This window comes from Eubalaena glacialis, chromosome 13 (genome assembly GCF_028564815.1).
Source record: "Eubalaena glacialis isolate mEubGla1 chromosome 13, mEubGla1.1.hap2.+ XY, whole genome shotgun sequence".
NCBI lineage: Eukaryota > Metazoa > Chordata > Mammalia > Artiodactyla > Balaenidae > Eubalaena > Eubalaena glacialis.
In genome coordinates, this window is record NC_083728.1 from 74,022,096 (window position 1) to 74,035,271 (window position 13,176).

Genomic DNA, 13,176 nt, shown 5'->3' on the forward strand with positions numbered 1-13,176 from the left:
TCTCTTGCATTTATATCCTTTACAGTAAAAGAATATTAGTAAGTATAGTGCTTTCCTGTGTTCTGTGAATCTTTCTAGTGAATTATGGAACCTGGCAGAGGGGGTCAGAGGAACCTCTGAACTTGTAGTTGGTTGGGCAGAAGTGCAAGTAGCTTGGGCATCCCCGAGACTTATGACTGGTGTCTGAAGTAGGTGTAGTCTAGGTAGGACTGAGCTCTTAACCTGTAGGGTCTGTCCCAACTTAGAGTACTTATTTTCAGAAATGAATTAAATCACAGGACACCCAGCTGGTATCAGAATTGTTGGGAAGCAGCAAAGGTAGGTTCCACCAATGTTAGCTACCCGAGAATGGTGTCGCTAAGACAGGTACCAGGAGGAAAGCTACAGAAGACAAGGAAAGAAGGAAACTTAAAGGTACACCCGGCATGTCTTGCTGTCTCTACCAGGAAACCTGTGCCCACCAGCTAGGCCCCTCTGTGCTCGCCCCTCTAGGCCACCTGTCTACAAGGCCATTTTTAAAGGGAGAATTTGGAAATGCTAACAATCAAAGGGCGGGGATCAGCTGATGACCATGACCATCATCCTACACCTTGGAGAGGAAAGCTTTCACCTCTCAGCTCTCACAAACCTGGGACAGGCTGGCAGGTTCTATCCATGAGCAGGTCTGCCTCTGGACCAGGAAGGGTGACAGGCGTTTGAAAGCTGGGGGGCATGCAGAACCGCGAGCAAAGCCAAGCCCAGGGTACTCACCTTTGGGGACAACACTTTGATGAGCTCGTTCAGGAAGCGGAACTTGGCCACCTCATTGTGGAACTTCTCCCCACAGTGGTTCACACACACCTCCAGCACCTGCGCAGACACAGGACCCCCATGAGAAGGGGAAACCATTGGCTCCAGGGCTCATTTCAAACCTGGTAAGTATTTGCTGAAATCACGGCTCAAGACTGAGGACACTAAAGTTTGGGAGAAAGGGTGACACTTTTAGATTAAGAAAAAAAATCGCCTGTTTGCTCTTGTTGTAACTGACAGGTTTGTGCCCAGCAAACTGCTCAGTGGGGTACCCTGAGGTCACCCCACCTTTTAAGGTGACCCTTTGGGCAGGTGAAACCAGTCAGAGAATCACTTCCTTCTTTCTCCTTAGAGGCAGAAATTGGACATGGAATACCCAAGAACTGTTAAACTACGGGTTACCTGCTGGCACTCGAGTGACAAATTGGGCCTGTAAATGTTTTCTTTGGTCCACAATCTTGTTTAGCATTTCAAATCAGTCACCGATATTGAAAAATTCAGAGAATTCATATATTTAAAAATCTAGATTTCCAGTTTCTCTTAAACAGGAAGTTCTAGCAACATTGGGCCCAAACTCACGCCTGGCAACAGCCAGCGGGTCCTGCACTGTAGCTGCCCTCTTTAGACTGGGCATGGGCTCTCCAGTTCTTTGGTCCCCACCCAGCAGCTCATTCACTTATGTTACTAATCTGGCCTTGTGGGACTTGACCTTGCCAGCCCTGGTCTAAAAAGGGCAAAAAGAAATAAAGCTTTCCTTTCCTTCTCGCAAAGCGGGCTAAATACTTCTCCAGAAACAGATCTAGGATGGGGCAATCTGAGCCCAGAACTCCCTCCAGCCTGCTTTCTCAAGGCCAGTGAAGGTGAACCTCTCAGAGCCTCTTCCCCACAGAAATGCTAGCCTCAGGACAGGAGAGCTTAGGCTAAGGGGCAAGCCGAACTCACCGTTAAGGCATAAAGAGCTTCTTTCTCTTGTGGAGACTGGATCTTGTGGGCCAGTAGCCAAGGTGCATGGGTTGAGCTAAGGGAAAACAAGACACCTGGACTCTGGGTGGAGAGGAACACACCAGCCTGGCTGAGCACACCTGGTAAAGTCCCCTCTCCTCCAGGAGCTCGGGTCCCAGAGCAGAGGTGGGATGTGACTGCACACGGCCGGGCATGAGCCCCTGAAGGAGGCCGACTCCCACCCACCCTCCTCATAGCTACACTTCCAGGGCACACCATCCTCTCCCCAGTCAACCCACCCCTACAACTTCCAGACCTGTGAGTAACTTGGTCGTGAGCAGCACAGACCTTGTCTGTCATATGACAACTGCTCAGTTAACACTAGAGCAGAAAATGTGATCAAACTTCTTGCTTGTTTCTAAATGAATATTCAGCAACATGGAGATAAAACATCCGGATGACTGACTCATTTCTTAAATTCCTATCCAGATACTTTAGAAACCAAATTCAACAAAATCTTACCCCTTTTCCCCCTGCTTTTTCTTAAGAAAGACTGCATTTAAATTATGGAGAACACACTGATCTTTCACATTGCTACGTACCCTAGCTACATTCTATCCCTAACATTCAGAGATGTCCTCAGGAGTAGTGTTTCATAACACTATTTAAAATTTTTTAAATAACTGCCAGTTACAAACTATTTGTTTTTTAGAAAACCACATGAATTTGCTATTTCTAGAAAAATAATGTACTCAGTGGATCACAGAGGGAGAAAAAAAGGAAACAACAATCTATGCTACGTAAAACAATCCTGAGAAACAAAGGCATGCACAGTCTGAGGTGCCCCCAAAGTCAAGCATGTGTGTGAAGTCACCTTACCCATTGGGATCAGTGTTCACTTGGTCACAGAAATTCTGGATAGCTGACCAATCCTGTTCTGACATGCTTGGGTCTGTGGCTTTATCTGTCAAGGAAATAAAAAATAAAATTAAAGTATAATAAAGAAACACATACACCTCTCCACACCACTAGCCCCCCAAATATGACAACAGCCAAGGACTGTGACATCACCTCTAGGGGATCAGACCCAGTGAGCAGACAGCTGAAAGGGACAGGGGCCTGGACTGATCATCACCGGCAGGCACAGTGTCTGGCCCATGATACGGCCTCAGTGACTGTTTGCTGACTGAATGAACCACTAAACTGGTTAACAAGCTACTGTCCTGAAAGGGGCTCCATTCCCAGTGCAGGGGATGGCCTATGTGCACCTTCTTCATGCCCGTGTCAGGACTCCCCCACTTTGGCCCTGCAATGAGGACGGGCTTGGGCCAGCATCTGGGCATGGGCCAGAACCTGTAAGCTTCTTAGCCATGTGACAGGAAGACTAGAACATACAATGAAGCCCTGAGTGGCTCCCACCATATCCTCAAAGTAACAGGCCCAAATCTGAGCCTCCATTTACTGAAATCTCCTGACCATCCTATGTAAGAAGCTTCTCCACATGTCAGTGGCTTACCCAGTCTGACAAGAGGACCTCCTTGCCTTCACTCCTCAAAATGCTATTTCTCTCTGCTACCATACACATGCCCAAGGAACCCAGATCTAGTCACGCTAGTGTCTCCCCCATTGGAACATTCATATTTGGATGAAATCTGAGGACACGGAGCATGAAGAGCACCAGGGCACAGCCAGGAGCAGGAGATACCTGGAGAAAGAGGGATTATCAGAAGGCCTAATGTTGAGACCATGCTCCAATGAAGGGAGGGGCAATCCTTGACTTCCTGGAATGAGGGGTTGTGTGTATCTTTCCTGGTGCTTGATGGTAGCAGCTTCTTCCTCTCCTCCCACTGCTGCTGCCTAGAATCCCCGGCCAGCAACCCAACAAGGATGCCCATTCCACATGCCCCGCCCCCAGACTGAACCAGGCCACATTCTCACAAAGGAGTTGCTGAGACTGTCTTCGTCCTGCCCTTTCATAACATTTCCCTTACTCCCCACTGTCCAGCCTGTCCTGGCCTACCTGGCTCTCCAGTGAAATATGTCACTGGTCCTGACAGAGAAGCTCTTTCAAGCTCTGCAAATAAGTAATTCTTATGGTCATATCTCTGACACTATTCCTCTTGCCTGAACGTCCACTTCTCTCCTCTCAAAATCCTATCCATTCTTCAAGGCCACTCTGAATTTCCGTCTCCTCCCACTGCTCCAGCCCCTACTAATTCTCCTCCCTTCTGATCACTTGAGACTACACAGTCAACCAGAGTTTAACTTTTCCAGACAGCAGTCACATTTATGTCATGCAGAAGTCACGTGCCCCACAGCTCAACAATGAGATTCAGAGGACATCTTCCCACCCACCAACTCCATCCTAAGTGAAAAAAGACAACAAAGGAGAGCAAAGGAATTAGATGATCAATTCCCATATGCCCCTCACCTTTTTCCTCCTCAAAGCTCTTTCCCTATGTTCCATCTCTCAAAATGCTGTTCACCTTTCGAGTCCCAATTCAAATGCCACTTCATAAAGACTTTCTTAATCTTTCTATATCTCCCACCCCCACAAAACAGAAGCCATCCCTTCCTTCTCAGAAGGCCCACATCTTACCTGCTCTTTCAGGATGGGGATCTCCAGCTCCATCCCTTATTAGTTACATGTCCTTGGGCTCTCTGAGTCTCAGTTTACTCAACTATAAAATAAGGAAAATAGTACCCTCCTCATGGGATAGCCATGAGATTTTTAAAAGATAGTGTCTAAAGTACTCAGTATAGCGGCAAACATTAAGTAATCAGTAAAAGATAGCTAATCTTATAATAGTCTCTGCCTTTTACTTTAGTATGTACACATGTCTCATTACACTTAAACTTCAAAAGTTTATTCAAAACGAAGGCAGAGGGACTTCCCTGGTGGTCCAGTGGGTAAGACTCCGTGCTCCCAATGCAGGGGGCCCGGGTTCGATCCCTGGTAGGGAACTAGATCCCACATGCATGCCACAACTAAGAAGTCTGCATGCCGCAACTAAAGATCCCACATGCCTCAATGAAGATCCCGCATGCCACAACTAAGACACAGCAGAGCCTAAATAAATAAATAAATATTAAAAAAAAAAGTTGGTAGCAACATATTCAGTAAATGTTAAAAAAAAAAACAAAAAAAACGAAGGCAGAAGCCATATGTTTCCTATAGTGCTTAGTACAATGCGTTACCCATAGGCACAAAATAATTACTCATGAAATAAACTTAAGGCAGTGATTTCCAGAGAGTCTGATTAAGGAGATCTGACTCATCTAAGATAATTCTTTACCCTTTAAGCTTCATTAAGTTTCACTTCACTACAAGGTCAAGCTTGACACCTAAAAGGCATTCAGACCTCAACACTTGACTCTACGCCCTAGTGGCAGAGAAGAGCAGGCAGGACCCCAATTCACCACGCAGAATCCAGCTCTCTCCCTTCTCCCCTACTGTCAGGTCACCAGTTTTTCCAAAGAAAGGAAGGAAAAAACCTCTATAAGGTTAAATAATGTTCTAAACCCTTAACCAAGGCAAAGCAGCAAAAAGATCTATAAAGTGTAAGTTATTTTATTTGCTATATCTTATATGATAAGGATTCCCTCAAGGTTTTTCATAGCTCCCAAATAATAGCAATAATAGTAATAGCTGCCCTCCCACCCCACTTTGTTTTTGCTGTGGGTCAGACAAGATGCTGAGTGTTTTCCAAGCATCCCTTTCCTGTAAACCTCAGAACAACTGAAGTTGGTACTACTACCTCACCACTGAAGAAACCTGCCCAGCCACAAAGCTAGAAAATGACAAAAATTCAATCCCAGGTCTGCCTGATTCCAGGGCCCAAATGTTTCTCAGGGTTAAGTCTTCAGTTCCTTGGCAAAGGCAGGGCCTCATTTGGGAACTAGCTTCTTTGACTTTCTTACCACTAAGTTATCATCTCCCTAAGGCAGGAAGAAGGTCTGTCTCATTCACCTTCCCATCTCCAACACCTAGAATAGTCATCAGCATGGATATCTACTAATGAATGAATGATTCATCTTTTACTATGCAGAGTCTGGCCAGCTGGCTGCACATATTGCTGACACCAGGAGATGGCTATTCCAGTTCTGAAATAACTGGATCTCTGAACACCTAATTCCATCCTGCCAAGCTATTTCAGTGGCTTTGAGCAGCTCTAGAGAAAATGACCCCCAGAGGACCAGTAGCTCGGTCTGATCAGCCCAGAGCAACCCTCCGGGTCTGTTTGACTCCAATTTGCCCCAAGGGGTGGCTAGGAGCCAGACAGGGCCTGGTCAGGTAGAAACTCAAAAAAACTCTACTCTGGGACTTCCCTGGTGGCACAGTGGTTAAGGCTCCACACTCCCAATGCAGGGGGCCCAGGTTCCATCCCTGGTCAGGGAACTAGATCCCACATGCATGCCGCAGCTAAGAAGTCCGCACGCTGCAACAAAGTTCTCGCATGCTACAATGAAGATCCCGCGTGCTACAACTAAGGAGCCAGCAAGCTGCAACTAAGACCCAGTGCAACCAAATAAAATTAATTAATTAATTAATTATTTTTAAAAAAACAACCCTACTTTGTTTCACCTATCACCGCCCCATCAAGAATGGCTATCACGGGCTTCCCTGGTGGCGCAGTGGTTAAGAATCCGCCTGCCAATGCAGGAGACACAGGTTCGAGCCCTGGTCCAGGAAGATCCCACATGCCGCGGAGAAACTAAGCCCGTGCGCCACAACTACTGAAGCCCGCACACCCTAGAGCCCGTACTCTGCAACAAGAGAAGCCACCACAATGAGAAGCCTGCGCACCGCAACGAAGAGTAGCCCCCGTTCGCCGCAACTAGAGAAAGCCCACGTGCTGCAAAGAAGACCCAATGCAGCCAAAAATAAATAAATTAATTAATTAAATTAAATAAAATAAAAGCATTTATCTCATCACAAATGCCTTTATCACTAAAAAGAATGGCTATCCTGGGCACCAAGGTGGTTTATTTAGCTGGCACTCGGGCAGGACAAATATAGGACTACTGCCATATATTTGCTTAATAAAAGCAACGTCTGTATGCATTTCAAGTCTGCTACAGCAGGGGTCCCCAACCTCCGGGTGGACCTTACTGGGCCTCAGCCTGTAAGGAACCGGGCCGCACAGCAGGAGGTGAGCGGCGGGCTGGCGAGCAAAGCCTCATCTGCCGCTCCCCCATCGCTGGCATTACCTCCTGAAGCACCTGCCCACCCCCAGCCCCCCTTTACTCCCCCGTCCGTGGAAGAATTTTCTTCCATGAAACCAGTCCCTGGTGCCAAAAAGGTTGGGGACCGCTGTGCTACAGGGTGAGAGGTATTAAGAAAACGGCTGAGGGGGACTTCCCTGGAGGTCCAGTGGTTAAGACTCCACACTTCCACTGCAGGGGGCGTGGGTTCGATCCCTGGTCGGGGAACTAAGATCCTGCATGCCGTGCAGTTCAGCACGGTGCCCCCACCCCCCAAAATTTTTTTTTTAAAAAGAAAGAAAAATTAAAAGAAAAAAAAAAGAAGGAAAGAAAACAGCTGAGCCCTCCACCTGTGAATGAAATGATTCATCTTTTTTTTGGCCATGCTGTGGGTTTGTGGGATCTTAGTTCCCCGACCAGGGATCGAACCCTGGCCACGGCAGTGAAAGCACTGAGTCCTAACCCCAGGACCATCAGGGAATTCCCTGAAATGGTTCATCTAACAGTGACTAATTCAAAAGTCAAATCATCTCACATCAGCTGCCACCCAACCACCAGGGTCATGACCCTGGCGCTAGAGCAGCCTGTGCTACTAAGGGGAGCCCTGAGGCTGTGGGGAGCACTCACCTTGAGAACACTTAGAACTCAACCCCGTAGCAGTGCTCACTGCATGGGGGAATCCTATAGGGGGTACACATCGACCCCTACATCCAGCAATCATTCAATTAAGCACATGCTGAAAGCCCAAGCAAGACCAGCCACAGGAATGACCTATGCTTGGGCTCCAAGATAACCCTTGAGAAGCTGGAAGAGTATAAATAGAACCACTCCCATCCCCAAAGGAGGCATAAAAGCAAGGCTAGGAGACAGGACTTTTCACCTGGGAGTAGGTCCGAGTGGAAGAAGAGAGAGATTTACTGAGCAGCCTGCCTTAGCTTTACTTAAGCTACTGCCTCCTTGGCAGCACTACCACAGCTAGAGACCAAGAGGCCCCAGGGCTGCTGTTAATAGCACAAGACTCCCAGCAACCCGAAGTGTCCACTAACAAGGAACTGGTTAAACAGAGTACAGCACCCCAAGGAATGGGGCACACGAGGCGTTTCATTAACAAGAATGAGGCAGCTCTAAATGCAGTCATGTGGAACAATGCCCAAAATAAACTAAGTGGGGTAAGAAAAGCTGCAAAATGCCCAGAAGCAGCTACTTGTTTTTTTTGTTTTTTTTTTTCCATTCATGAGACGTTTATTAAAATAACACATTCAGGGGAAAAAAATCAATACAATTGTATACATCATTACTGAAAACTGTATACCATGATACAAAAAAGGATTTTATTTTGGGAAATCGATTCCTAATTTATGGCAAGTTTTACTTTCAGAAATAAAACCACAAAACAACACAATCTAATTCAATCTTAAAGGCTGGCATGCTGAGCAAGGAATGTTCTTATTCTTTGTAGGAGCTCCTTCTTTACACTGTCAGGTACCAGGGCTCTGCCTTTTGGTGTGACTTCAGCTACCAAGTCATCAACAGTAACGTGTTCTAGTCCTTTTTCTTTAATTACCTCTTTACAGTGTGCCTTCAACTGATGCTTCCAGCCACATTCAATTAATTTAGCTCTCAGCAACTCTTTGAGGCGTTCTCTTTCTCCAGTTTCTATCAACTTTTGGTTAATTGCTGCTCTCATCTGCGCATCTTTGTTCATCTTGCTAACCACACTCTTCAGCTGCCTGGACCTAGACCCTCAGTAGCTTGGGCATCTAAGCACACAGAAAGCTAGCACACCTGCTACTTGTATTTTTAAAGCATGAACTTCTGCTGAAACAGCTTCCTAGGTCTGATGTTCTTCTTTTCTTTTTTGGTAACACAACATGAGTTAGTTTTCTGCCACTCACAACTAAGAAGACTAATGATAATAATAGCTAACACTGTGTGCCAGGCACTATCCTGAGTGCTTCACACGTACTAACTCCTCTCATCCTCACAGCCCCGAGACGGACATGGTACTACATTCCGATCTTAGAGACACAGCTGCCTTGCCTGCTGAGGTAAGACCTGCCAGTGAGCTGAGCTCGGGGATCCTCAGACCCCCCTAGAGTGACCTCCTTCTCCATCCAGTCCAGACTCACGGTGCTTTCCTTCAATGACACTCCTGTCCTTGCCCCACCACCAGCCCCTCTACCCCTTGTCCTCCCACGTACCACCTCCACTGCGCCCCAGCCCCCAGAAGTCTGGTTTACACAGTTCACTTTCTCTGCCCTACGGAGGGGCAGGGGCGGGGAGGTGCAAATCGCACAACCACAAAGACTACAAGATACGTTTCTGAAGTCCACTCCACACTCCAGAGCCCAAACTCAGAGGATCTCAGGTGGGGAGGGGAGAGGTGAGCCTGCCCTCTCTGCCAGGGCACATCTGGTAATGTCTGGAGGCATTTTTGGTTGTCGAGACTGGGGAGTGGGTGTGTGCTATTTGTACAGGTTCTAGCCCTACCTGAACAACTGGAAGATCTCACAACTTTGGGACCACACTGGCTGGCCTAAAACAGCGGGAGCTTCAGGACCCCCTCCTTGAGCAGCCACAGTTCCCTTTTTCTCCCCCACCTGTGTCGGCCGCTAGCTGGCCTCTAACTCAGCCCACTTGACTTTTGCAGCTCCACTGCCTCCTAGTCAACCACCTTCTGTCCCCACCATTTAACACTAAGGTAGCTCAGTAACCTTTCAGTCGCCAAATTCGAAGTTCCCCCTCTTCCTTCCTCCTCCTACTCTATCTCTCAGCAGCAAAACCACCTACCAACTACATCCACCTGCAGCTCCCCACCGTCCAAGCTTCCCCCTCCACGCCCAGCCTGTAGGCTCCGCCTTCTGTCTCCAGGCTGCTGTTCCCGCCTGCTTCTTCCATGTTGAGATTCTCCATGCTCCATCTGCAAACCTCTGCTCTTCCTAATGGGCACAGCCTCCCTGGACAAGCTCACTGCCAGTGAACTGAAGGTCCCAAGTTGACCTCCAGCTCTTTTACCCTCTCTGGAGCCAACCAACTGCCCAGAGAGCTTCTCTTTGTGCCACAAGCACCTCAAACTCCACAAGTCAACAAGTGAGACATCTGTAACCAACCAGTTACCTGGGCCTGAAACCTGGGATCCATCCTAAATGCCTCCTGGTCTCTTGCCTCTATTCTAATGCATCAAGCCTGCTGATTGTACTAGCTAATTATTTCTACTCTCCATCCCAATACCTTTGTCCTACTTCACCCCCCACTACCAGAAGAGCTTTTCATCTACTCTCTCTGCCTGAACTCCCCCATCCCTAACCAATTCGTCTCTTCTCACGGCTGCAGGTGATGCTTTTAACAAGTGTACTGGATCAGAGTCCCAGGCTGAAAACGCCAACATCCCCTCCCCTACTGCATCAGGGATAAACCGAACTCCTTTCTGCAACATACAAGACCCTTGAAGATCTCACCCCAATTAGCAGTGCAGACTCTTTAGGCTTTGCACTCCTGCAGTAATGACCTCCTTCTTCCCAGAATGCTCCACACTCTCCTGTTCCCCCAGCTTTTGCACATGCAGTTTCCTGCATCTGAAATGCTGTCGCCTCCATTGTCCACTCAAATGCTATGTCCCCTGAGACAATCCCCAGGTAAACAAACCCAACTCCCTCCCAATCTGCAGGTAATGTAACAAAGTGCTGTTACTGTCGGCTTGTACCACCCACTTAAAAATGTCTTTGTGAGCAAGGACCCTGTGTTACGCATCTCAGTACTCCCAGCACCCAGCAGAGCCCGATACAAGGAGCATATGCTTTATTCTCCTGGAATTTCGAGTCCCCACCGGTAACGCAGGAACAATAACGACCCTTACGACTGCCGTGAGTCTTCCAGGAGACAATACACATAAGAAACCCGGCCACAACCCACATGCACAAAAGGTGTAAAGGGCTTGTTTTGACATTAAAGTCGGCAGCCAGAGACAGCTCCTTCCCACAGGATGGGTATGTGGCACAACTGAGGAAGTCGAAAGGTCCCCATCTGTAAAACGAGGTTAAAAACAGAAGCTGTCTCTTGGGGTCGTAATGAGGATTAACAGTGGCTGAAATGCTTTCCAGCACAGTGCTTGGCATAAAAGCAAAGCTCAATAAACCTTAGCCGTTATGTTGTTAACAGTGTTCATGCACCGCGACTGGGGGAGGTTGGGAGGAGGAGGGGGAGCAAAGCGCCCAGCCTCGGGTCCGCAGCCCTGGCGGATTCCTGGGACTCCTCTCGGGGCCTCCCCGTGGCGATCCTCCCACCCGCGCCGGGCCCAGCCCCCCTCCCCGGGCGCCGACCTCCCCGCGGCCACCTGTCCGGCCGCCGGCCTCAGAAGAAAGGCCCAGGGAGGCGGGAAGCCAGGCCTCACGTGGGGCGCTGGGCCCGCGCCGAGGGGCGGCCCTGTCTACTCACTGAGCCACAGCTCCAGCGCCGCCGCCGGCCCCGGGGGCCCCTCGGCCGACTCGGCCCCCGCCGCGGCCCCGGCCCCCGCCGCCACCGCCGTCGCCGCCATAGGCCCAGCCCCGCAGCCGAGGCCACGGCCGCCCCTGCCCTTCAGCCGCTGGCGTCTGGCGTGTTCCAGGGCTGCCGACGCGGCAGGAGAGGGTCGGCACGTGATGGGACGGGGCCCGTGGTGCCACGCCCACACACCAGGCCCCGCCTCCGCGCAGGCCCCGGGCCGGGGGTGCAGCCTCCCCGACAGCCCTCCTCCACGCGCGGGTCGGGTTTGCGGACTGGTCTTCCAGACCCGCAACCAGGTCAAAGTTGGTCAAGCCGACCTCGCAAGGCCTGCCAGATGAAATAGAGGACGCCCCGTTAAATTTGAGTCTCAGGTAACGAATTCTTCTAGCATTTTTATTCCGGACGGTCTTTCTGGACCATCACCTCCTTCCATACTTTGCTTTATTTTCTCCGTAACACATTACACCATGAGCGTACTAGATATTTACTTACTGTATCAAAGGGTAATTCCCCCCCCACCAAAAAAAGTCATGGTTCTCATGCATTGTAAAATGAACGCGTGTTAAATATTTTAACTCTAATTAAACGAGAGAACCAAGCGGATGTCATAATCGGTTCAAAAGAGAAGTCAGAAAAAGGGCAAGTTTATACAGAATAAACAAATGTTGGAACAGATGTGCAGGTGGACACAAAACTAGCTCAGAATTAATTTGCATTTTTAAATTTTTATTTATTATTATTATTATTATTATTTTGGCCACGCCATGGGGCTTGCAGGATCTTAGTTCCCGGACCAGGGAAGCACGGAGTCCTAACCACTGGACCGCCAGGGAATTCCCCAATTTGCATGTTTATAGGCAAGGATTATTTGCGTTGCTCTCAGTTATCTACAGCTAAGAGTGTAAGACATCTCTGAGACAGTGAAAGAAAGGATAGGAACTGGAAAGGTGTGCTCTCTAGACAATGTGTAATTTTCCTTGGAAGCACAAATCCTCTATACTCCATTACCTGCTTCACGCCACTAATTTAAGCAGGAATTTTGTACACTTTTATGTCCCCAATACCTAGGGTAGTGCCTGGCACACCAGTGCCAATACATATTTGTTGAATGGCCAGATGAACAGTGGAAGCAGTAAGAGGTAGGTAGCTACAGGATTTTAGGTCCCATCCCTACCCCAAATAAACACACGGTCTAAGTTTAGCAGTACATTTGCTGTGCTATTTCAGCTCCAAAATAAGTCCAGACACACACATCTCCATCTGACAGATTGCTGCCTTCTATTTGGAAATTATCTGACTGAACTCCTCCCTGTGTGCCAGGTTCTTTTACAGTTGTTACCTGTCTTAGTAAACTTGGGCTGCTATAAAAAATACCACAGGGGCTTCCCTGGTGGCGCAGTGGTTGAGAATTCGCCTGCCAATGCAGGGGACACGGGTTCGAGCCCTGGTCTGGGAAGATCCCACATGCCGCGGAGCAGCTGGGCCCGTGAGCCACAATTACTGAGCCTGCGCTCCGCAACAAGAGAGGCCGCGATAGTGAGAGGCCCGCGCACCGCGATGAAGAGTGGCCCCCGCTTGCCACAACTAGAGAAAGCCCTTGCACAGAAACAAAGACCCAACACAGCCATAAAAATAAATAAATAAATAAATAAATAAATAAAAGAAGGAGGCATCTGATGTGTTAAAATTAAAAAAAAAAAAAAAATACCACAGACTGGTTGGCCTAAACAACAGACATTTATTTCTCACTGGAGGCTG

The 13,176-nt window shown here is 48.6% G+C and overlaps 2 protein-coding genes across 3 annotated transcripts in view; both read right to left on the minus strand.

The window, feature by feature from the left end:
* Positions 1–11,550, minus strand: part of GGA2 (golgi associated, gamma adaptin ear containing, ARF binding protein 2) — a 30,237-nt gene extending 18,687 nt beyond the window's left edge. Inside the window, exons 1-5 of one of the 2 annotated variants that reach the window (XM_061210347.1) lie at positions 11,371–11,385; positions 4,331–4,412; positions 2,611–2,695; positions 1,732–1,807; positions 751–849 (exon numbers count right to left, since the gene is read on the minus strand). In XM_061210347.1, coding sequence (XP_061066330.1) covers positions 751–849; positions 1,732–1,807; positions 2,611–2,675 — 240 coding nt within the window. In that variant the 5' untranslated portion in view covers positions 2,676–2,695; positions 4,331–4,412; positions 11,371–11,385. Of the gene's footprint in view, positions 1–750; positions 850–1,731; positions 1,808–2,610; positions 2,696–4,330; positions 4,413–11,370 lie in introns of both variants that reach the window. The other variant, XM_061210346.1, reaches the window with a different exon arrangement.
* LOC133103816 (transcription and mRNA export factor ENY2-like) lies at positions 8,222–8,683 on the minus strand. The gene has a single exon (XM_061209357.1). It carries the CDS (start codon positions 8,639–8,641, stop codon positions 8,351–8,353), a length of 291 nt encoding a protein of 96 aa, XP_061065340.1. The 5' UTR covers positions 8,642–8,683; the 3' UTR covers positions 8,222–8,350.
* Positions 11,551–13,176: the final 1,626 nt, after the last annotated feature.

Coding starts and splice junctions, on each gene's coding strand:
- LOC133103816 (XM_061209357.1), bottom strand. CDS start 8,641: ATGAACAAAGATGCGCAGATGAGAGCAGCAATTAACCAAAAGTTGATA.